Source organism: Cyprinodon variegatus, unplaced genomic scaffold (assembly GCF_000732505.1).
Source record: "Cyprinodon variegatus isolate N-32 unplaced genomic scaffold, C_variegatus-1.0 Scaffold197, whole genome shotgun sequence".
In the NCBI taxonomy this organism is placed as follows: domain Eukaryota; kingdom Metazoa; phylum Chordata; class Actinopteri; order Cyprinodontiformes; family Cyprinodontidae; genus Cyprinodon; species Cyprinodon variegatus.
In genome coordinates, this window is record NW_015150650.1 from 1,123,026 (window position 1) to 1,148,046 (window position 25,021).

The 25,021-nt window shown below is 40.7% G+C and overlaps 1 protein-coding gene across 8 annotated transcripts in view; it reads left to right on the forward strand.

The window, feature by feature from the left end:
• LOC107087863 (autism susceptibility gene 2 protein-like) overlaps positions 1-25,021 on the forward strand; it is a 445,596-nt gene that overhangs the window by 380,348 nt on the left and 40,227 nt on the right. For all 8 annotated transcript variants that reach the window (XM_015379664.1, XM_015379659.1, XM_015379665.1 and 5 more), the window contains one exon: positions 14,351-14,399. In XM_015379664.1, the coding sequence (XP_015235150.1) occupies positions 14,351-14,399 (49 nt within the window). The remainder of the gene's footprint in view (positions 1-14,350; positions 14,400-25,021) is intronic.

The window sequence follows — 25,021 nt, forward strand, 5'->3', positions numbered from 1 at the left end:
GTCAAAATTTTGGTGTCGATCATTCGATTTCATCCTGGACACTACAGAAAATGGGCTAAAAGTGTTAAAAACTGGAATTTTCCTTTAATTCCTCCTTTTAACAACAATTATTCCCGCTGCTGTATTCATCTATCATCTATCTCCTCAGCATGACAATATAGCGATATAGTGATTTTTATGTATTAATCATTGCAGATATGAAAGCACAAGTACAACAAACTGATAAGATAAGTATAGAAGAATAGAAAATCCCTTAATTGTCCCACAATGGGGAAATTAGTTGATAGTTTGACATAACTTACCAACTTTACATTTAAAACAGCATTACCCACATAATAGAAATAGGTAGCGCTCCTGTATGTTACGCACAGGGACTGGACATCTTTTTTTTTTTGGATCAGATTTTCAGAATAGTGTTTTGTATTTTTTTTTTTCTAAAAGGTAAAACCACATGAGCACCGTATGAAAAGCAGTGGTCAGTAACAGGTGCAGGAGGGGCATAGCTGGATTAATCAACACTGTAAACGGCTAAAGAAAACTCAAGCAACTCCTTCAGTTTTGCTTGCATATAATTTAATGTATATTTGAAGCAAGACGATGAACATTTTTTGCAATCTTGAAACTGTATTTAAAATTTAAAACGGAATAAAAATAAATGTACTAACACTGGTACACTGAAGAAAATAATATATGAGTAAGTTAAAAAAAAGTCTTAAATTAAGTGCATTTACCCTTACTTTTAGTAGGTACATAAGATTTGCAAATAAAATTAGTATTTTTACTCTTAAAATAAGAAAATTAGATAATATGCACTTGAAATAAGACAATGATTCTTATTTTAAATGTAAATTGTCTTGTTCATTTGGCAGTGTCTCACTTTCCTCCTTAATTCAAGAAAGAATTCAGTTATTTTAAGAAAAAATTACTTATTTAGATTACTTTTTTTTGCAGTGTAGTCGAGTATAGACTGAAATAATCCCACATTTTACTTGACCAATCTAGTCAACTTTTAACTGCTTATAGAATGCTTCTCATCAAGTTTATTATTTTACTGATATAAGAAATTAATGAGGAATCTCAGAGATTTAGCACACTAGATCAACTTAACTCTGACGATTTTTATATCTTCACCTCCACTTTTTTTCCCGGTTACCACTATGTTTGCATTGGCCTCCTCAGTTCAGTCATATGCATCTTTGCTAGTGACAGATATGAATGGCAAACATACATTTCCCTCCTGCTGCTGAATGAATGTAGTGTAAAGGCTCCACAGTCTGGACTAACTAATCCAAGGATTCTGGCAGATGTGAGAGAAGGCTGCTTGAGCACACAAGCTGCTCCCTTCACTTCATCTGTTTGCATATCTCTTATTCAAATACTTGCGGTAGCCATCTGGGTCATGCCGGGTGGGTCTGGATGAGCATATGATGAAATAAGTACAGAAACAGAACTCGCCGTAGAATGACTTTAGACAAACAGGCTGGTTTTTAACTGAAACACCTAATTACAGCGATCGCTAGCACAGATCAGACAAATCGTTGATGGGGGCGAGTTCCTTTAGAAAAACACTGACATCGCAGCATTTAGTATGTAATTTACCAGGATAATTATCACGTTGATGTTATAGACAGCAAACCTGTTTACTTCGACAATCCTGCACTCATAATTAGCTAGTAAACCTATACTTTTCCAATACGCGGTTAAATCAATCTGGTGCATATGCACACATTGCTTCAGCAGCCTCACTGGTGTTGAAATGAATGCATTATAGAGGTGACTCAGTTCTGCAAATTAAATTTTCTGAGCCAAAAAAAGAAATTGGAACAATTGTTACCTGCTGTCATTTCTTCTTAGACCTAAATATTTCAAACATTGGCCTTTCAGACATTTCGTTTGACTTATTTCAATCATATTTTAGTCTAAAGACATTTATACGATACATTGTCCCATTGCAAATACATTCAATGTATTTTAATTTGGGTTTTTTATTATGATTTTGCACAATATACATCACCATCATTTCTGTTCTATTGTAATCACACTGCTTAGTGTCTCTGCATGTTTAATTAGCTCTAAGAGAACTGTTACTCAGAGTTTCTTTATTTAATCCTTTTTTGCCGATGGTGTTGAATGCTGTGTGATTAGAATGATTTTTGTCTGCATTACTGTATTTTCCTCCTCAACCATTTATTATGATGTTTGTCCATAGAAGTGATATTAAGTTCTTTTTTTAAACACCTAGGAAACAGCTCTTTAAAATCTCTAAAGTCGAAATAATATTTATACTACCGTAAGTACCAGCTGAGCTGAAAAGGAGGTGCCAAGGAAGCAGAGAAGGTGCAAGGAGAAGAGAGAGGAGTTGGAAATTCTGATGGGCAATTTGAGATCTTTAAGAAAATCTTTAAAAAGAGCTAAAAAGGGAGAACTTAAACACCTAGCCAGGAAGAATATCGGCAATGCAGTATTATGCTTTTTACTGAAACATGGCTGCAGGAACGACTCCAGCTTGATTGTGGCTGGCTCTCTGGCCACACAAGCACACAGAGATTTAGAGACGGCTGGAAAGGTCAGGATGAATACTGTCAAACACCGAGTGAGTGTCTGAGAGCATTCGGTCATTGGCTTTTCCAAGTCCTGTGCAGGTCAGACCACTACAGAAGATGCTTCCTTCCTGCTAGCTAAAATAAAAGTAATTCCACTAATTTGTTCACGAAGCTATTAGTCCAACTGTGTTTGATTCAATTTCAGTAAAGTACTGAACAAAGGGCATCATAAAGAACAAGTAAAACACCAAAAACATGACAGAGAATGTTACAGAGAAAAGTTCTCATCTCAAAGGGGAAAAAAAACATATAGCCCAATTTCCAGCCTGTGATGTTAAGGTTTTCCATCTAAACTGACAGGTCAGGTATACAAGTGTACAGAATAAATCCTAATTTTAAGGGTTAAAGGTGACTACAAAATATTGACTGTGGGTCTGAATACAAATGCTATCCATACTTTTTCAGATATCTTTTAGGTGCATACTGGTCCAGTAAGTAGTCACTGCTGGACTTAAAAACTTTCAAAAGCATGTCCATTGTTGAGGTTAGATCACTCGTTTTTTCCTAAAAGGATTAAACTCTCTAAGTCTTAAACCATAAGGTATTTCTCATGACAGCAGAGATGCCTAGCCTCTACTAGCCAAATATACGGCCCATTTTTAGCTTTCCTCCTCCTCCACCTCCAGCATCTCTTCCCTTGTGAAGCAAAACTCCTGATGTGTCTCACTGATATGTCATCACAGATTATTTATACACTCCCACCTTCCTAGACTAGGTTTTACATTTGTGATGTCAGTGACGGAAGATATCTGCCATGTCATGAAACCTAAATCAGGGCGGGGGGGGCACGCTTTTGATCATTTATTGTCGCACTTTCTCATAATAAAGTTTAACTACTTGTATTTATGTTGCACATGAAGGACCAAGGAGCAGTGAAGTTTTAAGATCTGCATTCCGCCTTGTGCTTCTGCAGCCCCCAAGTAACCCTGAGAGCATTAGTAGCATAATAGAGTGCTGGGTTACCAGACAAAAAGGTCAGCAGCAGCAGCTTTATGGGTCTAATGATAAAATGTGTGTCTGCAGAAAGAGTAAAACCCTCAACCCCCCCTTCCATACCCAACACACACACTAATACCGCCATCACCTATAGCACATTTCTGCTTTTATGATGACAGCTGTGCAGAAAAGTCATGTGTAAAGGTGACTGCAATGGTATTTGGTGTCCTGGCTAACCCTGCAGTAAGGCCCCTCGGGTGGAAGCTTGGGTTGCAGCTGCTAGAAACCTGAGGCTTGATGTCCGCATCAAAAGTAAATTCCACTTAACGTGCCACATCCTTTTCCACTGTGGCCCGGGGGCTTCAGAAGCCACAAACACCTTTATATAGTGCATGCTATGTTTGCCTTGAAGTGGGATGGAGGTGTGAGAGCAACAGGATGTTTGGCAACAGGTGCCAGTGGGCTCTACCCTGTTTCCAGGTTTCCATCCACCACTTGCCACCTTGCTCCTACCCAACTGTTTAATGCCTCAGTAGAGCTAGTAGCCTTGATCCTAGGAGCCTTGTCGGCTTCATAAGGTGATATAAGACAAAATCTAGATTTACAGTTCCTCGCAAAAGTATTTATATCCCTGCACCTTTTTTTTTTTTTACACTTTGTTATGTTACAAGTTCAATGTACGGGTTTCAAACTAACTAAAAGTTGTGCTTCATTGTGAAATGGAAGGAAAATAAAAGCTATAAAGATTTTTTTTTACCAATTACAAATTTAAAGTGTGTAATTTAGTGAATAGATACACTATATATGTCTAGCAGATCTTGTGGTCAGATCTATCTTCTTGGGACATAGACAAAACTCAATCAGACTTAAGTGAAACTTGCTGCAGTTTCTTAATAGGATTTAGGTCTGGACTTTGATTTTACCATTCTAACACACGGTAACTCTTTATTTAAACAAGTCCCCTGGTATTCTTTATTTAGCTTCACCAGTTCTCCCATGAATACAAAAGCAAATGTTTAAAATTCTATGACAATAACGTTGGTGCTGGTAATCCAGGAAAAGAGAATGAACATTTGTAAGGCCCTATTTTCTTGGCCGTTCATCCTCAAGCCTCCAGCATCATTTGAGAGTTTTACATTTATGAAACAAAAGAAAAAAGAAAAATCCTCGGGGTCATAGATATGTAGTGGGTGCTTCGTGTGCAGACTTGGAATCTGTGGGATGCAAAATACGTGTGGGGATATGGAGGCTGCTACAGCTCGGATCCACGATGGTTTTCCTTGCCTAGAGTCAGGATCTAGCTCCCATTGGTATTAGAACAATATTTATTTGTGTTAGAGGGGAGGTGATTCATTTTACTCAAAAATCACTGGCACAGTATGGGTGAAGGCTGCCTCTCGCTGCGCATTTTTTCCTCTCATTAAAGGTGTCCGCGCCCAGAGGAGCAAGCCAATGCCTACCGCAAATTTCCGTGTTAGTGCCAGCTCCGGCTTTTCTTCTCTTTGTGAGCTGTCTCTCCCTGCAGAACAAACTCACCGTGTGTGGGTTGAGGCAAGGGAAAGGGTCACAGATTTTTTATCACTGCATTATTTAAAATCCTGCCGAGTTTGTTTTTCCCTCTTAGCACATTCATCCGAGTAAAAAGCAAAGTGTAATCTTGAGAGAAAAGAAGAAAAGGAGGAATGCAAGATTTGTAGCCCGGGGTGGGTGATGACTCACCTAGACAATGTTGAGATGAAATGGGGGGAAAAAAAAAAAACAAGTTCAATGGGAGTTTTTATTGAGCAGTGCTTAAAGCCACCTTTCTCTTAACAAGCTGCAGTGAGAGGTGGTTTGCCTACCAAGCTTGCCTGCAGCTCTCTGCAGGGTGATTATGTCACAGCGGGCCAGTCAGAATGATGTGTATCTCTCTGTTACAAGGCGGCTCAAATGCAGCAAAGGCTCTGACTAGGAATATTATTATTATCTCCTCCAGGATCCTCTCCTCGGCATCAGCGCTGCTGCTTTGTGGGAGCTCTGGGGAAAGCTGTTTTTGAAATAAGCTGCCTGTCTTTTATTCTGCTTCTCAGACAATAATATTCACAAAAGCTTTTTTTTTATCATTATTTCCCACCACCCACATGGACAATGGTGGAAAGGCTGTACGATAAAGCGATGATCTAGATATGTGGAGAGTGAGCTTTTTTTTTTTTGTCCTACCTTCCCTATCATACCTTTTCATGGCAGCCCAAAGGGACGTTTTTTAGTTGTGGCTCCTGACCAACCAATCAGGAAGCGGTGAGCCGTGTCTTAAAGGGCTATCTGCCATCTCTGATGGCGTGAAGCCTAGAGAGCCAGAGGAGGCCGGCAGCGGTGCTCCGATTTCTATCAGGGCCATGGTGTAATGACGAACTGCCTCCTGATAGCACACAGAGATTACCCCCAGCCTCTTATCACTGCTGGCATACAGTTTGACATTAGAAAGAAAGGGAGACCCCCCCCTCGCACACTCAATGCTTCACTGAAAAGATCCAGTTGAATTCCTGCTTTTGTTTCCTTGTCTTCCATTTGTCCGTGCAGGACTTCCTACTCCTCTGGAGCCTTGCAAGCTTTTAAACCACCAAGCTCCAAATCTAGTGTTTCGTTAATTGAGTTAAATGGATTGCAGTGGTTGAGATGATTTGTCTGTTGGCTTTTATTGCTGCAATTTAGGCTGTGCCTCATTGCATTATGCCACCTAATGAGAGCCCTCACCAGATGTTTTGTCTCCTCTGGTATTAACATCCACATGTTCACTTAGGAGGAGATAGCGGTGATGTGATAGCGCTAATTCCCTCCAATTTGTAGTTGTTAATCGAATAAAGGCACTTTGGCGAATGGAATTCCTGTACATTTTATTCCATATGTATTATTCGTCTCGCTTTTGTCGGATCAGTTGGGTTGAAACTCCCGCGCCCCATCCCTGTATTTCACACTCGGCCCTCTGCAGGGAGTTCGAGCAGATCTGAATCCCCTCTAGTGAAATATGTCTCGTCCCTTTTCCTTCATTTCTCCTTATCTGGTTAGTGCTGGCTGCGGGCCTGCTGCGCCGTTGATTTGTGACTTTCTCTGTCTGCAGCGGTGAGAGGCCTTAATGCAGTGCGTGCCTCTGCCCTTCTCCCTCACGACGAAACAGGCTCCTGCATTCCCCTGATAGACTGCTAATTTGTATATGAAACTGACAGCCAGCGATGATAAGAGCTAGCAACTGCCTCACAGCCAGGGAGGGAGGCAGGGAGGAGTGAGATCGAGGGTAATATTTTACACAAAGCTCATGCCCCCGTGCGCTTCCATCGGTATTCATTTCCTTCCGTCTGTTGCTAGGGCGAGCGGGGGCAGGAGTTTCCAGCCCTGGTGCTCTGCCGTACACAAGCAGGCGTTTATACATGCTTACAAAAAATGGCACTTGGGGCGAAGTACAAAGTAGTTTGTGTGTGTTTTGCAAGCATGCAAGGGGGAGACCACTTCATTCTACTTGGTCACCATGGAATTCATTATCATCTTAATGATGCTCCAGTCGAGGCGAGTATCCATCGGTTGACAGTTGCGTGGGATGCTATCTCTCTCGTCTCCATATATCTTGTCCCTCTTGGTGGGGTTTTTGCATTATTACTGCCTCACACCTGTTCTGACAAGCCAGCGGCAGAGTATGAGGAGAAAACGGAGGGTGGGAATTGAAAGCAAGGTAGATGAAGTCTGGTTCCCATGGAAAGCGTAACACCGCTGCGGCTTATAATAAACGACCGCTCGGGAGGTCATTAAGTTTCTGGAACGGTGTGAGGACAAATGCTGGGAAGATAATTAATTTGGTGTCTCCTGTTGTAGCCTGGGAGCTGTAGTCCCACTGTGCATGGCTAATGCAGCATTTATTGCTAAAGTAGCTTTAGCAGATGTCTGGGGAGAAAACGTTGAGGATGCTGAGTGGAGTACTCCTGATTGATGTTCATGCTGCAGTTTACATTTTTAAAAAATGATCACATTTATGATTTAGAAAGGGAATTAGAGCTAGCTAAAGCTCAATTATGGTTAACACAGAGGTGACTATGTTTGCTGACCTGGTGTTCCAGGACCACTGTGAGCTGGGAGGGGATAGGGGGCTCCCAGAGACACTGAATGGAAATTGGAGGAGAGGGCATTGAAGGAGGAAGCTGACAGTGATGAAACACCAGGCAGGGAGGCAAATTAACACCGTGTAGGTTAAAGTGTGTGTACACACATGCGTGAGGGGGTTTGTGTGTTAGTAAGTAGAGGCTTGGACAGACAGGTTCAACCTGGATAATTGAGTGCTTGATTGTCCATGCCAGGAAATGTGCCCCATGGCTCACTTGGCTTCTTTCATTTTCACTCTCATTTTCTTCCCCCTGCTTTCTGCTAAATCTTTTTTTTTCTGCCATGTGATGGCACCACTATAGAAATACAAACGTTGTTGTGTATAAAGCCCCATGAAGCGTCTTTGATTAGCTTAATGTTGAAGCAGGTAGAACAATGTGCTGCTTGTTCATGTATGCTCTACTGTTTGGGACTATAAACTGGTTTTGAAATCTTCTGTCATCAGCCGTGCAGCACCTTATTGTTTCCCCAGTTCTTATCACCTACGTGAACCATGTGATAGACCATCATGAAGTCCAGTTCAGCCTCTACAACCCCCTCACACTCAAATAATACTCAATGGTTTAATTTATCAAGTATTGACATTAGTGTCGCACCAATACCAGTATCAGGCGGGGCCCCGATCCAGCACTAAAATCGTGGTATCGATATCGGAAAGTACCAAAAATAGGGCACAGATACCATTTTTGGGAGCCAAAAGTTTATTCAACTATTGTCACCCATTCAATTCAATTCAGTTTATTTATATAGCACCTGTTCACAACGCAAGTCATCTCAAGGCACTTTACAGTTCAACCAGATCATACAGTCAAATTGATTCAAAGTTTTCTATCTAAGGAAAACCAGCTGATTGCATCGACTCATTGACTCAAATGCGATCCCTCACACTAAGCATGCTTGTAGCGACAGTGGAGAGAAAAAAATTCCCTTTAACAGGAAGAAACCTCCAGCAGAACCAGGTAGGCAATAAGAAGTTCAACTGGATTCACTTTGTATTCATCTTTTTCCTGCTTTACAAAGGTAGGCAGCAGCTTAACAAAGCCATGATGGCAATTATTTTACATCCAAGTAGTATCCAGTTCTTAATATATACACACACATCAATTTCAAACAGATGGTATCGATATCGCCCAATACTGCACAGCCAGGTATTGGTATCGGAGCCAAAAATGGCATCGGCACAACACTAATTGATATTAAGTGCTAAAGCAAAAGATAATAGAGCATCTTTTTTGACATAGAGAGAAAAGCTGGGAGTTGATTTTTAAATACCTTGTTTTCTTAGGACATTTATATGGCATAACGGTTTGTTTTCCATTTAAAAACATTTTGCAAAACCCAAAAAGCAGATTTCACCATTCCTGGCATCCCATATAGCCACCTAGAACCACAGTGGTAATCGCATCACTATCTCAAATTTTTAAAAATCAGTTCGTAAAAACTTCTATCTAAGCCAAGCGATGCTCCGCACAGAAACCTTAATAGCACCTCTTTGATGACTCCAGAGCTGAAACCTATGGTGGGCTGCTTTGCGTGCCAGGCGCAGAAGCCTGGAACACTACTGCGGTGGAGAAGGAGTGGATGTTGCAGCAGCACATTAAAGATGTAGTGTCATAACAAAGCCAGGGGTTTTAAGAAAAGCAGACCAAGCTGCCTCACGCTCAACTAACCACATCCTAGGTATTTGGATTCGGTAGGAAGTCCTGCAGCACGGAACTCTGAAGCCTTCTGAAGAGGTCCGCTGCAGTGGGATGGTCAACTGCAAGGAACACTAACTGCTTTTGGGGGTCACATTATTCGTAAATAGAGTCGTTTTGGGTGTATTGCAATTTCTGTATGAATTTAGCTCTTCTATGATCTAAGAAATGATTGAGCAAACTGCACCAAGAGGTCCAAAGAATACAGGAGACGGGTTATAAAAGAGTTAAGTGGGAAAGAGGTACTTTCTGAATTAAATTACTCTGTTACTGTACCACGGTCTAGAAACATAATTCAGGAGGAATGGGTTTTTTTCTACATCTTATAACTAAGATATTATTGGTCGAAATTTTGAAGTTGGTTTTGTTAAGGCAGGAAGGCAGAGATGTTTTGGTTGTTGCATTTTCTTTTTTTTTTTTTTTTTGCACTTCAGCTTCTTCTACTTCTTCAAATGTCCTGGACTGACCAAACTCTGTCCTTTCCAGCTAATTTGCACTAATATCTATGTTCTTGCAGAGTTTGCAGAGCCATAGGTCATGAACGCCACAATTTTGCTTCTTCTGGGGCATTTTAGCAAAGGAGCTAGGAGTAGAAAACACAGAAGCAAATACCTTAGTCTTTTTATTGTTGGGCCTGCATCTAAAATTTTGATGTGCGGCAGAAAATGTATACCACATAAACTGCATAGTGAGATACGTTAAAGGCAGTATCATGCTTTTGGGAGGGTTTTCCTCTTCGGGGAATGAATGGTATGAAAACTTTAAAATGTACCTAAAAAACCTTCAGACATGTATATCTGCTTTCTTTCCAATATGTAACATGTGTCAAATGAATCGTAATTATAGTCTTAAACGACACGAGCCCCAAACAAAGCCATACAAGGGGTCCCTTTGTTTTCACCAAACAGCTGTAGTGATAGAACTGGAAATTAGAGCGTAGAAAGGCATGTCTGTTCTTCTGTTGCAGGAATTTGTCTGTATTTTAGTCTGGTTTGACCTAATCTTTGACTGCAGGGATTTTTTTTTTTTTAATGCTAAAAGATAATTTGCTTTGCTACATGGATTGCAGGGCATGAAATACAGCTCCCAGATCAAAGGTAGAGTGAAAGCCTGGGGATCATTTGATATTAAGCAGGGAGGGGCAGACGTGTGCCGGGCAACGGAGGAAGAAACTGGTCTCTCAGCAGTCTTTACCAAATGAGGTTAATTGAGTCTCGGTAATTGCTGACCTTCGTGTCTGAGTGAAATCGCATCCTTAACTGATCAATGCTTTTCATAAATTTTATGCCTCAAGGTCATTCAGCTGATTACACCGCCCTCCCTCCTTTTTTTCTCCGGTGGCCTTTTGTGTAAAAATGAAGCATGGAGGCATTTTTAACATTAAAAGAATGCTATCAGGCATGTTTAAGATTGACCATGTTAATAAGCTGATGGTGTTAAATAAAAGCTATCTAGACATGAAAACATTTCAGCTTCTCCTCTGCGCATTGCCACGCCGTTTTCAGCCTCCCCGCTCTCCCTCTGCGGCCGTGCTACCATCTGGAGATTTATGGAGTGAATATCTGTGTTCAGGGAAGTTGCGGACTTTTTAAAACAAACAGCGGTGTAATTTGTAATTTGGCATTCCCTAAATCTAGGAATTATCGTCCGGCATGTGGCGCTTTAGGGATTTAAGACTGTAAAAATGGGTTTTACTGGCCAAGCTCCATCCTTAACTTCTTTTTCTTTGCCCCCCCCCCATGTTCTTTTTTACGCCTGCCGAGGAAACGGGAGGATTTCACAGCTGCTAGGAACTGAGCTCTGGCTGGGCCCCCATGACCTCCTTCTTTCTTCTTCCCCCCTTCCTCGAGCCTCGCTCCGTATTTCTCCCTCTATCCAGCAGGCTCTCTCCTCAGGGAGCTCTTGTGTGGCTCAGAGGAAGCTGAATCATAAAGCATAGCTAATGAATAGAATAGAGAAGGAAAGCTGAGGCCAGCTGACGGCCCTCCAGAGAGGAGCCCAGGCCCCTGAAGCCCCGGGCTCAAATAGCAGACGGCCCTCACAAAGGTCAAGCTTCCTGCGGACCCGCTCCAAGGGCTTTTGGCTTCCAGGCAATGTAGCTTAAATTTCCCCCTCGGTTTTGTTTAAGGGTGAAAAAAAAATTCCTCTTTCCTTTGAAAAAAACGTGGCCTTTGCTCGTCTTTCTGTTTCTCCTCATGAGTATTTCCTGTCTGTCTCATCTTTCTCCATGTTGTTAATGGAAGTCAGGGTTGCCTCAACAAAGAGAGTGTGAAGAATTTGTTATACATGACCTCCTCACACCACAACCGCAGGCAGCTCAGTCTGCCGGCAGCACGGCCCACAGAAAAAATGTCAGCTTGACCAGCAGCAGGCAGAAAGCTGCAAAAAAACAACAGCCTGCAGAAACGGAGCTCTGCTGCGACATGCCTTTTTTAAAGCATCGCCTTTTGCAAGCCAGCCTTGTAATTGTGGATTATGTGACTGACTCATACAGACTTGGCAGGTGCACAACACGGCATTAAGCTCTAAATATTGGTTGTTGTTACGTGGGATACGGTTAAAATATAAAAGAGCTTTTCTCCTTCATGCCAAGATGGGAAGGAGGAGATCTAGATTATTATGACAAATGTTGAACACAGCTTTTCTGTTCTCAGGAACTTGTTATGTCTGTCTCCCCCTCTGGATAACCACTTTGGTCATAACAACTGTTTTAGCTGTTACACTGAGTTATAGCCTCACCTACCCTGTTTTGTTTCTCCTGCTTTCCTGACCCCCGTGCCACTCTAAGCACGACCCTCAGCCACCTTCCATGTCCATTTGACAAGCTTCATTTCACTCTGAGCCCATATTTTTCTTTCAGAGCCTGCGGGGCCTCGATTCAAGGCTGAGGTTGTGTTGTTGCTTTGCCGAGGGTTGGTACTGGAGCGTTTAATGTCATCCAAAGCGAACAAAGAGTTTGTGTTTGAGCCAGGCGCTCTGCTTTCGGGGAGAATGAAAGAAGGCAATACATAACACCCTGTGTCTCTTCTATAAGCTATCACTTTATCTGCTGTTAGAGGAAGCTGAAAATATCTCCGTTCCACCTGGATGTTCCACCTATGGAGACTAAAGAGGTGTTTAGTTCCTTTCCAGTTGCAGAAATGGTACTGTTTTCATATTTTTAAGTGTCAGTCTGGAAATATACATAGAAAATTGTATCTAGGGTTGAACATGAAAAGAAATCATAGGAGCTCTGAAGATTTACTGCACATTAGCACCAGTTTAAGTTACCTCCAGAATATCACCAGCTGCTAATTCTTTCACTATATAGCTCTTTATCAAAAGAAAATCTCATTCGACATGAATCTGTCCCTCCAGCAGCTAACATCTGTCCCTTCCGCAGCTCAAAACAAAACATTCTGTTAAAGAGTCTTGTTTACTGCAGAAGTCATTAAGTATTCAGATTTAAATTCTCTGTCTGCTAATGTTAGCAAATTATCTTAAGCTTCAACAAATTAACTCCTAAAGTTTCCTGGTGGAATAGAGACTGCAGAGTTTGACAGAAACATTTTTTTTTTATCCAACTCCTCAGATCCTTCATGTTTCTTCCCCTGAGCTTTCATATCGCTGCTTTCATGGCCTGTTAATAAAGCAAGTTCATAACAGAACGGACTCTCTACTTCAGGTCAGTTATGGTTTTGGAGAAAAGAGACGAGCAGCACTAAGCATAGAAGCAATAAAGTAGGAATCTGAAGGTCTTGGAAAGAAGAGGATGTCCTCAAAACACTTGTGAAGAACTAACAGGGATGCCAAGGACAGCCATCTGTGTTTACAGAATCATCCGCGTTCTCTCTATGTCTCCCTTGTACTCACTCAGATTTGCTGTTCATTCTTTGCATATGCTCCCTTTGTGCGGCATGAAGTACGAGCGTGGCGGTTAAGGACACTCGGGGCCCTTTGGGTGGAACATATGTTCAGATTTTTACAAGTCTGCACTTCTTAGATGAAAGCAGAAAGTATAGCTTCAGAAAAAAAGTTCACTTGGTGAGCTTTAATGCCATCTTCCATCCGTTCTCTGTACTTTGTAGTGATTCAACAAAACCAAACCAACCATATATCTTTGATTAGCTTTTTTTTTATAGTCAGATGTTAGATTGTGTTTTTTAAATATACTTTAATCTTGTTTTGGAACATATCCCTCTAAGACTTACATTTTTGTATGCATATGAAAGCCCTTTTTGGATTATGCTGAAGGAAACATGTCTACTATTCTGTCACAGGCATTCATAAATGTTTAGATGTGGACTATATCATGATGGAAGTATGCACGCCCCCTTTTTTATTTAAAATTTTTTTGGGTTTCCTTTGGACTGCACTGCTGAGCTTTTGTTCTGTTCTTTATGTTTTGTTATTGATATGAAACCAAAAATTAATAAAGATATCTATAAAAAAAAATATATATACTTTAATAGCTGATTTATTAGCTTTAATCATCGTCACCTGGGAAAGATCCTCTGATGAAATGGGGATTAGATGCTCAAAATGAGAGCAAGTAAATTGCAAAGCATTTATTGGTCAAAAACTGTCAGTGCACGCTGCCATTTCTAAGCAGCAACATGTTTTTTCCCCAACTCTTTGTCATCTGATGCTGCATTGCCAACCGACTGCCTTCCTATGTCCTTGACAGCATTTCTTGTGAGGGGTTTCAGGTGGCCCAACACTGCCACCTAATGTTACCTCATCAGGGAAAGTCGGGCGTAAAAGGAGCTCCTCTCCCTTGTTGATTGGTGGCTGCTGATTGATTGGATAACGTTATGAGTTAAAACTGAACTCTACCTCCAGGCAGTGTGCCTGGGGTTGTGTTTATTTACAGATAAATACCTCAGATTAAATGGCTTAACTTTAATTTTGTTTTAGCAAAGAGACGTTAGAAATGTGTATCTTGCTCTTAATTATAGTTCATTCTCGATTCTAATCAGCTAAATTTCTGCCTTTGTTTCTCTCCAGGTGTCTGATGTAGGATCAGAGACGCTCTTTTCTCCTACCACACCCAAAGGTAAGAGGCTCATGTGTTTTCTCTGCTTTATTCATTGACAGAACAACATCTGGGTTTTGCAAATAAGTCCGGTTCGCTCTTGCTCTAATCCTGCAACTCCCATTCGGATTTAAATGTCGCCAGACATAAACAAGGTCTGGTGACTACATATGCCTGCGTTTTTTTTGTTCTTCCCGGGTGCACGGCAGTGTTTCTTGGACGACCCCGCCAAAGGCTTAGCCCTCCTACATATTGGTTCATTAGAGAGGATTTAGAGCCTCCCTGCCACATGCTCCCACAAATGGGAACTTCCCCTCAGGCATTACAAGCTCTCTGACAGCAGGCCTGGATCATAATTGATGCCAAAGGAAAGACAGAAAAAGGAGCTTTGTCAGCCCCCAGACAACACAAACTCTGCATACATTCACATATGGGAATTAATAGGCCTTTGCTTTTGTTTCGCCATGACCTCTCAGGATCCCACGTGATTTTCAGCATTTGTGTGTGTTACGTGACGTGCATGGGCAGGTTTTTCTGGCACGTTTTGGGCTCTGTGAGGCCAGACTGCAGACTGATGGTTGCACCTGAATATTTGATACATGCAGGGAGGCTTAGCAGGTCAATACAGGGGAAAAGGGGTTTAGCTACTCAATCAGCTTACTCATGACAGACAGCAGCATGTAGACCACGTCTCCTCTGCTGGAGAAGCAGGAAGGACGCCCATTACCACAAGCTGAGATGCATCTACTCACTGTAAACTCTGGCCAAATGAGAAGGGGGTTAACAGGCGGACCCCACAAATGGATCACCTTGGTTTCATCATACAAATCTAAATGTTTTTTTTATTTGGTTTCTTTTAATTCAGGGGAATGCGTAATGGTTTTTTACTAGTTTATAGTACGATTGGACTGTATGTATATTTCTAATCCACCTAAACCATCTTGGTTTCTTAGATTACTGTGGCAACCAGACACAAAACATCAGAGAAAAACCAGAACAAAGTGATCTAAGCAACAGATTGATAGATAAGGATTAAAAACAGGTTAATGTTTCCCAGCATCACAGAATCAATACAAAACATCTTGATTTTGTTAGAAATTGGTTCAGTGTTTTAAGGAGGGAAAAACCACAGGCAGCAAGGTTTCTGGCTGAAAACCTGATCCAAAGAATGTGCATAAAGCACAGCGGCAGAGTTTTTGTCTCCTTCCCTCGGCCTGAATCACATAATTTTCATTGTATTCAGGCAAACATATTTTGTTTCCACCATCACTGCTGTTCGGGTTCACTGTAAAGCTGCAAGTCTGGGCTTTAAGAGGTTCGTTTCTGCAGAGGTTTAGCTGACACAGCGGTTAAAGGCCGGATCCATGATAGACATGCAGTTCATAGAAAGGAAAACCATTATCTTTGATCTTCATACACCACAGGCTCCTCTTCTATATGTTCTTGCTCTATCTCTGACCCATAAATCTTTTTTTGTTGTTTTTGCAGTCTCACGCCAACATATTCTGGTTTTGACAGATCTGGGTGTCGTAATGCTTTCATTCTCTCAACAAAAACATTTAAAGGGATTAGTCAACTACAAACTATTCATGCAATGGAGATAATTGTAGCATCATCATGGTGGGCCGACTGTTGCTGCAGTCACAAGGAGCTGCTGTTGAGAAAATGATACACAGGAACAGCAGTAATAGCTGCAGAAGAAGAGCTGAAAGAAGTAAAAGTCCAATGCAACATGATCAATTGAAGTTTAGTTTGATCAGCTTCAAATTTCCCTTTGTTTTAATAACATTTTTCCATTTTACAAATGTTGTTTTACAATTAAATACCTCAAGATATTGATACCACCACACTCTGAACTGTAACCTTTGCATGTTACACTGCAGAGTATTACATGCAAAGGTTATTTGCAGAGTATTTACTCTGAAAGTAAAGAGAGTATTTACTCTGAAAGTTAAATTACTTTAAACCTTTTTGAGGGCGTCAGTGGTTTTGTCTAAGAGTATTTACTCTGAAAGTTAAATTACTTTAAACCTTTTTGAGGGCGTCAGTGGTTTTGTCTAATGCTGCTTTCGATTTACCTCAGACCAGGGAAGTCGGAGTGACGTACAGCTAATTCCTGAGCTCATACTGTCCTCTATGTTTCATATATGGCCACTACAGTCGCTGCTACTTTCATAACGATGAAGAAACCGACATCTGTTTGTGTTTTTGCTGATATAGTTTAAACATTTAAACAAATATTGTAATTACTGACATAGCATGAAAAACTGTCTTAATGTTGTGTATATAGTAAAGAAATGCCATAGTCAAAGGTATTACTGTTAATGTGAGTAGCAGCCATCTTGAATGTGGAGGTCAGGTATGGATGTGGTGTTCTGACTTTTTGACTCTGAACTTTCCTACTTCGAGTTCAGAAATTCCAACTTCCTAGTTCGAAATGGGATGTACCATATTAACCTGACAGCCCTTGTTCAGTAGAAAATGATAAAAGCAAAGTGGGAGAGAAACCAGCTTGGTAAAATGGTTTATATCCACTAAGTTTAAAAAAAAACTGTCCACTGGACTTGGTTTCCAAGGTTTGAAAACTTTTCGCTACCTCTCCAGGAAGCTTTCTCAATTCAAATGTCTGGATCTGCAGTGAGTTTGAGTCTTTGTATAGACAAGGCCTTGTATTGCTTGGAAACATGCAAATTGAAACTGACGAGTGGGTTGTTTGGTTCCATTGTTAGCCTGTAATATCTGTGGATGCTAAACTCCTTCTTTTATTAAACTTATAAATGTGTTGGCCAAGTGGTTAGAGCAATGCGCTTGTGCTCTGAGAAGGTTGGGAGTTCCCGGTTTGATCCCTATAACCTTCACTCTGGGTTCCTGAGCAAAAAAAAACCTTAACCCCACACTGTTCCGCTCAATTACCCCATTTACACTATCCTTGAAAAACCGATCCATGCCGAGACCGGTCCAAGCTCGGATCAGTTAACCAGATAGTGTGATGTGTAAACGGTTCTGACGACCTTTTACACATCACGCTATCTCGCCTCCTAGTGACGATCTGCGGTATTACTGCCAGTATTGAAGGAGGAAATCAAGATGTTGATGCAGCAAAAGCCATTATTTAAAATGTTGCGTGGAGAAGATTCCGATTGTTGTTTATAGTTGTTCTTCTTCTGTTTTGTGTTGGTTGGCAAGCAACTTCCGGAGGGGCATTACCGCCACCTACAGGAATGGAGTGTGAATCGGGATGTGCAGCCAGACGGAGATGACGCGTTCTGCTCATGCGCTCTTGTTATCAGAGAACCGAGCCAGGGAAAAGCCCGCCTCTGGAACTGGTCTGCAGTTAGCGCGGTCCGGTTGTGTCTAGCTCGGTTCAGTTCAGTTTGCTTTCCATTTACACACGATAAGTTATCTCAGTTAGTGAGCTCGGACTGGTCTCGGCACGGTTTTTCAAAGGTAGTGTAAATAGGGTAAATGGCAGCCCAAGGGGATGGCTTAAATGAAGAGAACAAATTTCCCCATTTTGGGACAATAAAGGGATTTACATTTCATCATTTGTGCTTGTTCAAAGTATGGCTGGATGTAACCTGACAGGCATCACATGCTCTACCACAGTGTCTCTAATACTCAGTGAAGGACCCCTCTAACACCCAGGTGTAGAGATGAATCTGTGTACACAGGTCATAGGATTAAAGGGCTGGTGTTAGATCTGTGTAATCCAATCAAAGTCCCTCCTGATTATCACACAGATCAACCAGATCCTATTTAGGTGCAGTGCAAAAAAAATATCCATCCTTAAGTTGTTTTTTACTAGCAATAATTGTATTTTATAAGACAATTTGCCCAACTGAATAATGATTATTTATGTTTAGAAAAAGAAAAAAAACACATCCTTTACTTAATATACTGGCTCAAATTAAGAGCAAAGACACTTATTTTGATAAGTCTTTACCTATTTTTAGATAGGGTGAAGGGAAAGTTATATAGGGTTAGACAGAAAAATAAAAAATAAAAAAATCTGTGTGACGAAGAGCATTAAAGGAGATATCACAATGTAATTGTGATGTTCCTGCTGGTTCTAATCTCACATTCCGGTCTTATTTTCTGGAGCTGTAACTGATCCCGGGACGCTGTTTGTTTTTAGGCTAGACTGGTTTTTCTGTGTGCGGACATTGTGTGTTATACAGAGAAGCCCACAGGCTGTTTTCCTCTGGTTCGCTGTCAAACAGCACTGCATCTACAGTGGGTCCCATTACCAGCTTCACTCGGGCTCCTGGGGGACTGCTGGAAAGACTTCTTTCCTTTAATCATCAGGCCTGTGGAGCTGCTGTCTGGTAGACTCACATGCTCTACACAAACATTTAATACATAACCGCTTAATAATGCCGTGCACTAGTTTTCATCTTGGCTCGTTTCATTTCAGCTGGTAACTTGCTATTATCAAGAACAATAGCGTGGAAGAGGCAAACAAACGCTGCAGAACGTTTGTTCTTTATAAAGTAGGAGTACAAAATAAAGCTTGTTTGGCAACTCCATCGCCTCCATTAGGACAACTGTTATTCCTAAAAAAACGCTATCTTTGTTTGCAAACCTCTTCCTCCCATCAACTATAACAACTGTATGACTCTCTACTGCTCACAATTTTTTTTTTCCACTTTAGTATATTTTTTTGTTGAAAAAATTTACTTATTGTTTAGTTTTTGATGTTTTGCGCAGCTATATCTACAAGTAGTTGATGTAAAGCCAAATTTCTCCACATGTTTACATAGTCCGGTATGCGATTTTAATGGCACCCTTTAATAAAAACGTCCGTCCAGCTAACCGTCTTCTGCTGATCGTCTGTCAGGGTCACAGGCGTCTGGATCTTATATCCAGCAGTCGTCAAGCAAAAAGGTGGGTTAAAATGTCATCACACTGCAAAGAACTGATCTACAAGTATTCCCCTTATCAGATGCTATGCATTAGAAATTAAGTAATATACTTTTTTTCCTATTTTAAATGTGAATCATCTTATTTGATTGGCAAATTGTCTTACATACCTGCTCAAATCAAGGAAAAAACACTTTCTGAAGAAAAAAAAGACTAACTTGTGTTATTTTTTTCCATTGCATTTATTAGCAGTATAACAAAGAACCAGTCGGTGTTTTTTGGGGGATTTGAACGTTAATGTTTTTACATCAATCTCTAAATACGCTAAAAGCGCATTGTCTTGTAGATTAAAACTACTTAAAAAAGGCATATATTTCTAACAGGACATAACGTTCTTTAAATTGACAACTTACAAAAAGGAAAGAAACAATTCAGTTCTGCAAGTAACGTAACCCACTAGTTAACAATAAAAAGCATGCTAATTATTATTATTGTTAATAAAAGAGACATAAGTGCCACTGTTAGCCAACACCCACTAACATGTTATTTATATAATGCAATTGACAATAATGGTAAGGAAAACAGTAACAATGCACCAAGACTTTTTGTGCAGAAGGTTTTTGCGGCCCTCTGTCTCTAACTCTACCAAAACCTTTTCAGTAAAGAAAAGTGGAGAGCAAGGGATTAAATATTGCTATAAAATAAACTGCAATCGGCTTTACGTCACAAAACTACCACTTTTAAAGAGCAGTTGCAATGAAAAAGATTTCTGTAAAAGATTTCAACAGCTGTCAATATATAAATACATTTAAAAAAATCAATTTCGCCAATGCCTACTGCAATTACAGTGTGTCGCCCCTAGGGGGTAAATCCACCAGTTTAGGAGGCAGCCATCCTTATCAAGGAAAAAAAAATGCTATTTTGGCCAAACGCTACACTACGCTACACCGCTAGTCTGCAGCTAACCTGTTATTCATACAGCCCAGTAGGACTGATAAAAGCACAAGCTGATAGTATCGGGGGGGTTCTGTACTTAGTGTGTATTTCTCCATTGGCTCTTTTACGCCAGAGCAAGTCCAAGTTCAGTTGAGTGTGTGTGTGTGTGTTGGTGGTTATTATGCAGGAAGGTGCATCAGAGGGCAAGTATTATCTAACAGGCATTGGTTTTTGTTTATTTCCTGTCTTAAACCTCCTGCAGATTATTGATTTTACAGGAGGATGGCATGTTTAAGTAAAAATGCTGCAAAGACTTGTGCTTCGCTCCAAGCTGCTGTTATTGAATCAAAGGTCGGAGTTTAACGCCGTCACTCGCTGGAAGGCGAATAAGAAGCTAAAAGTAGCTGCCGAACACCAACAGGGCTCCTCGAAAGAGCACATATAAACACTTTACATGACATTTCACAATGTCGGGGCTTTCTGAGCAGAAACAGCTAGAAATGTCTGAGAGGAACTCTTTAGGATCTGATGATGTTGAATGTTTCGCGGATGGGTATTGAACCATCTCTCTCTGAGCATCCATCACCCTGCCTGATGGTAAACCTATGCAGTCTGCTTTCCACCAGAAATCCTAAGGCATCTTGGGATAGTGGGGGTAAGATTGGTAGAAAACCCATTTCTGAAGTGGATTTGTGCCCTTGTAATCCTGATTAATTTTGACCCGTTGTGCTCATTTTAAACAGAGCATTACAGTAAGCGTGAACACAGCAAGCTCCAGGGCGAAACTAGGAGCTTAGTGGCTTTGGGAGGCTTAGCTGCAGATGGCATTTTAAGCCGGACTTAATAAATTGTTTCCATTAAACTTACCGGCCCACACATACTGGATTAGGCCAGTGGAACAAAGAAAGAGGAGAGCGTGCGGAGTCGGAGGAGAGGAAAGAAAGTGCACACATCTGCCACCGTCCGACGCTGTTAATGTTTCTGCGAGGCCAAATAAGAGGTGAAGCTGAGGTTACCGCGGCGTTGGGGGAAATCGTAGCTTTTAAACAGGACTGGAAAGTTCACTCAGTCAGGATCTGTTGCTCATTTGGGGATGTCGAACAAATTTGCCTAATTGACATCGAAGTAAACAAACGAGGGGGGGAGGGGGTGCATAAAACCATTTAGCGCGGCGGTGGATTTAGGGCTAATCCCCTAACTCTTGTTTATATGTAAACACATTACCAGCTCTATAGCTTAAGGATTTACTACCAGCCCATATATGTTTTGTGTTTTTATTAGGGGCCCTTTTTTACACAAATGTACTACTGATTTTCTAGGAAATTAATTCTTTATGCTAAAACTACTCCTCTATTCTCAGCTCAACTCCACTGTACTTCCATCCCCCATCGGTTCATGGTTTGCTCCCTAAGCTCTTATTATGTGCTACACAGTCTAGGGTCTCTGCGTCGAATCACTAATCAACCACCCTGTCTGTAGGCCTTTTCTCTCAATGGGCTCTGAGTGGCCTTTGTTCCACTGCTGCTGTTTGCTGCATGTCAATAAAGAGGCTGCGGTCTCCTCTTCTATGACTCAAGCTGGTCAGTAGTACAGGGTCGTGTTTGCTGTGGAAACCCATGTTAAGATAAATCACTGTATCAGCTGCTGATAGTGAATAAAGAAGGGAGGGTGATGGTACGGGGTGAGGTAAGGTCAGAGGTAAGGGGATTGAGAGCAGCTCTGACATAACGCGGTAGATGGGAGAGCAGGTTTGTATTCGCTGAGCAGCTCTCCGCCGGCCAGGTCAGGCTAATGTATCACTAACCTCGGTGGCCAGCGCCGCTGTTCGTAGCTTTTCCCCTATTAAATAATGGATGTGAACTGACCCTCTGGCCAACTAATCAGCTTTTCCACGCGGTTCAATCGGGATCGAGTGGTGGAAGCTGGAGAGTGTGGCTGGCGTTTACGCAAAACGCAGTAACTGGAGATTAGAACTAAGACTGGAGAAACATGAGGGCTTCATTCAGCCTGATTAGCAAGTACTGGATTTAAAGAGGGCCGTCAGAGGTGTGAAATAAAAAGAAAGTCACATTTGAGTTCATGTTAGATGGAAAAGTGGTTGTGAAAGATTTAGATCATCAAAGCAGCTTTGCTGTTTATAACCTTTTGGTTATGATCTGCTGGCCCCTACAAAAAACATAATACTTAAAGCAAATTCTAATTGGACTCATTGCACTCACTCATTTTCATTTTAAACATAATTGAAAAAATGAAGTTGTTTAACTTAAACTTAACTCATATTATATATTGACCAATATTTTATTTATACCTGTTTTGGAAATTATTTTTGCCTTTTTTTATTAAATATGCAATCCGTCAGATATTTGAAGCTAATCTAGGGTCTCTATTGTTAAACTGGTTTTAGCCAAATCCAATATTTGAATGAACTTTGTTTCAGAGCAATAAAAATGTTCTTTCTTTAGATTTTTAGTTTAAAAAGTTATTTATATCACTGCTAAGGCAATATCGCAGTGTTTGCAAGAGAATAGTTGTAAATCAGGGTTTAAGCAAACACACAAGTTTAGTATTGCTATCATTATTTTGCATTTTATAAAAGGTTAGCATAGTTAGGTCTGTTATAACAAGTTAAAAAACTGTCAAACGATGCAGATCTAGGATGTTTTATAAAGAGTAAAAATACTATAAGATAACATCTTTGAATCAATAATCATTTGTTATGGAAGATGGAACATTTGTCTGTAGAAAATACAGTTTTATTTTTTCTAAATTAGGATGAAATGATTGTCTCTTTAACCATTAGGACAGTCAAAAATATATAAAAAAAAAACAACTTTTGATCATTAAGTTTTCATCAATAAAATAAAATTATTAAAAGGATGAGAAATTGTTACAGAGTACAGAGGGTAAAGGGAAGGGTTAGCTAAATATTCAGGGGGGATTTGGGGAAAAACATAACTTTTTCTTCATCAATCTTAAGGATATTGCTGTTCACCTCCCTTAAACTGCTTATGAGCTCAGAGATTTGTTTTCAAACAAAATGGCAAACACTAAGCTCCATATATTGATAGTGCTAATGCTGTTTGGGCAGCCATCTCGTAGGGAGGCAAAAAGAAATGAGGGGGGGTGCTCAGCTGAGATAAGACACGTGTTTAATTATTAATTGAGGCATTACTGACAGAGATTGCCTTTTTTTGATTTAAAGCAGCAAGGTCTGCTTCAGGGACAGAAAAAGCAATTACAGGACTCCCACCTTTTACTGCGTATGCCCGTCGTTCAACACACGCAACAAAGGAGAAGAAAAAGGGAGACAAATTGCTCCAGCTCGCGTAAATTCTCCTCGATCTTATCACATTCTGTTGTTCAATAAATTATTTTACTCTTCTTCAATATTTATAGCTTTTAAAATTAAAACAATCTTGTCTTGTAGTATTTATCCAGAGTGGCATACAGTTAAAGGGTTGAAGACGGTCTGAGGCCTCGACACGAAGAACTGTGTTCGTTTGATAAGATTCACTAAATGATGTCAAGGCTTTTTACAAGCTGCCTGTTTTCAAAGACTCTTCAGCTTTTTCAGTGCACTGCAATTATCCGCCTTGTAAAGTCATTGCTGATATTTCACACTATTCCCCCGTGCACTCTATGGCTCCTTTAGTGCATTATTATGTCCATTAGAAACATGCTTGGTATGTGCAAAGAGCCCAGGGTGCATCAAATATTAACTTACTCCGCCTTTTGAACATTTGGTCACTGCTGATTGAGTTTCATTGTTGAAACCAAAGCCCTGTTTGATGATCAATGGGTTTCTCTCTTCTCTCGTGCGCTTGTTCATCATTACGGGTCAGGATGCTTGACTCCTGTCAGTCAGCCCCGTCCGTTCTTGTCATCAGTTTCTGTGAGCCGATGGGTGGCAAGCAGCTAGAGTGACAGAAAATGGGAGTCACGTTGAAGGCTGCATGTTAAGGGTTCAGTGTGTGGCTTTGTAATCATTGACTGAGTATGGATTCAGCTTTAGACATGAAGAGAGAGCAATTACACAATCAATTAGGCTATGAGGGACATTTAGAACAGATAGAGTCGAGAGGATATATTTACAGAGGTTCTCTCAAAAAATCAGGTCATATTTTTACCTGCTTATTAAATATTACTGTTCAAATACATTTTTAAAACTGCACCTTATTTATGTATTTACTTATTTTGTCCTGTTCAGCATTATGGCGGCAGACCTGAAATCTAAGTACAGTGCTATACTGAACACATTTGCTTTGCCAAGGGAGACTTTGTTAGTAAGAACTACTATTTTTTTTGTTACCAAACTTTACATTTGCACAATAAGTTTCTTGTTTGCAATCTGGATGGAGAACCTAAAACTGCACCTTAAATGTTCCATGTCTGTTCCACATACTTTTATTACACAAATGTTTTCAGAGCTGTAGAAGGAGATGTCGTTTAGGTACTGCAAGTATTGGTGCTGCTTCACCCTTCCAACGCGGTAGATTAACAGTTTGAACACTTGGCTTCCCTGGTTGTTTTGACACGTCGGTGGTTTTAGCTTTGTATTTCTTAGACTCCATATTAATTTGTGCTCATATCTGAAAATATGGCAGCAGTTTCCTAGCCTCGTGAGACCATCTTGATCTCGCGAGCTTTCAAGGTTTCACTCGCACATCAGTCTGGCTACTCTCCGTTAAAGAAAATTTGGAGCAGTTCACCAAACGAACATCCAATCAGCGTTGGCTTTGAGGCGGGTTGAGGTGTCACGCAACGAGAAGCGCGACAGTTCAATCTAAAGAACATGCCGGCTTCAGACGATTAAACTGGCTATCGAGCAAGTTTTATCGGAATTACAG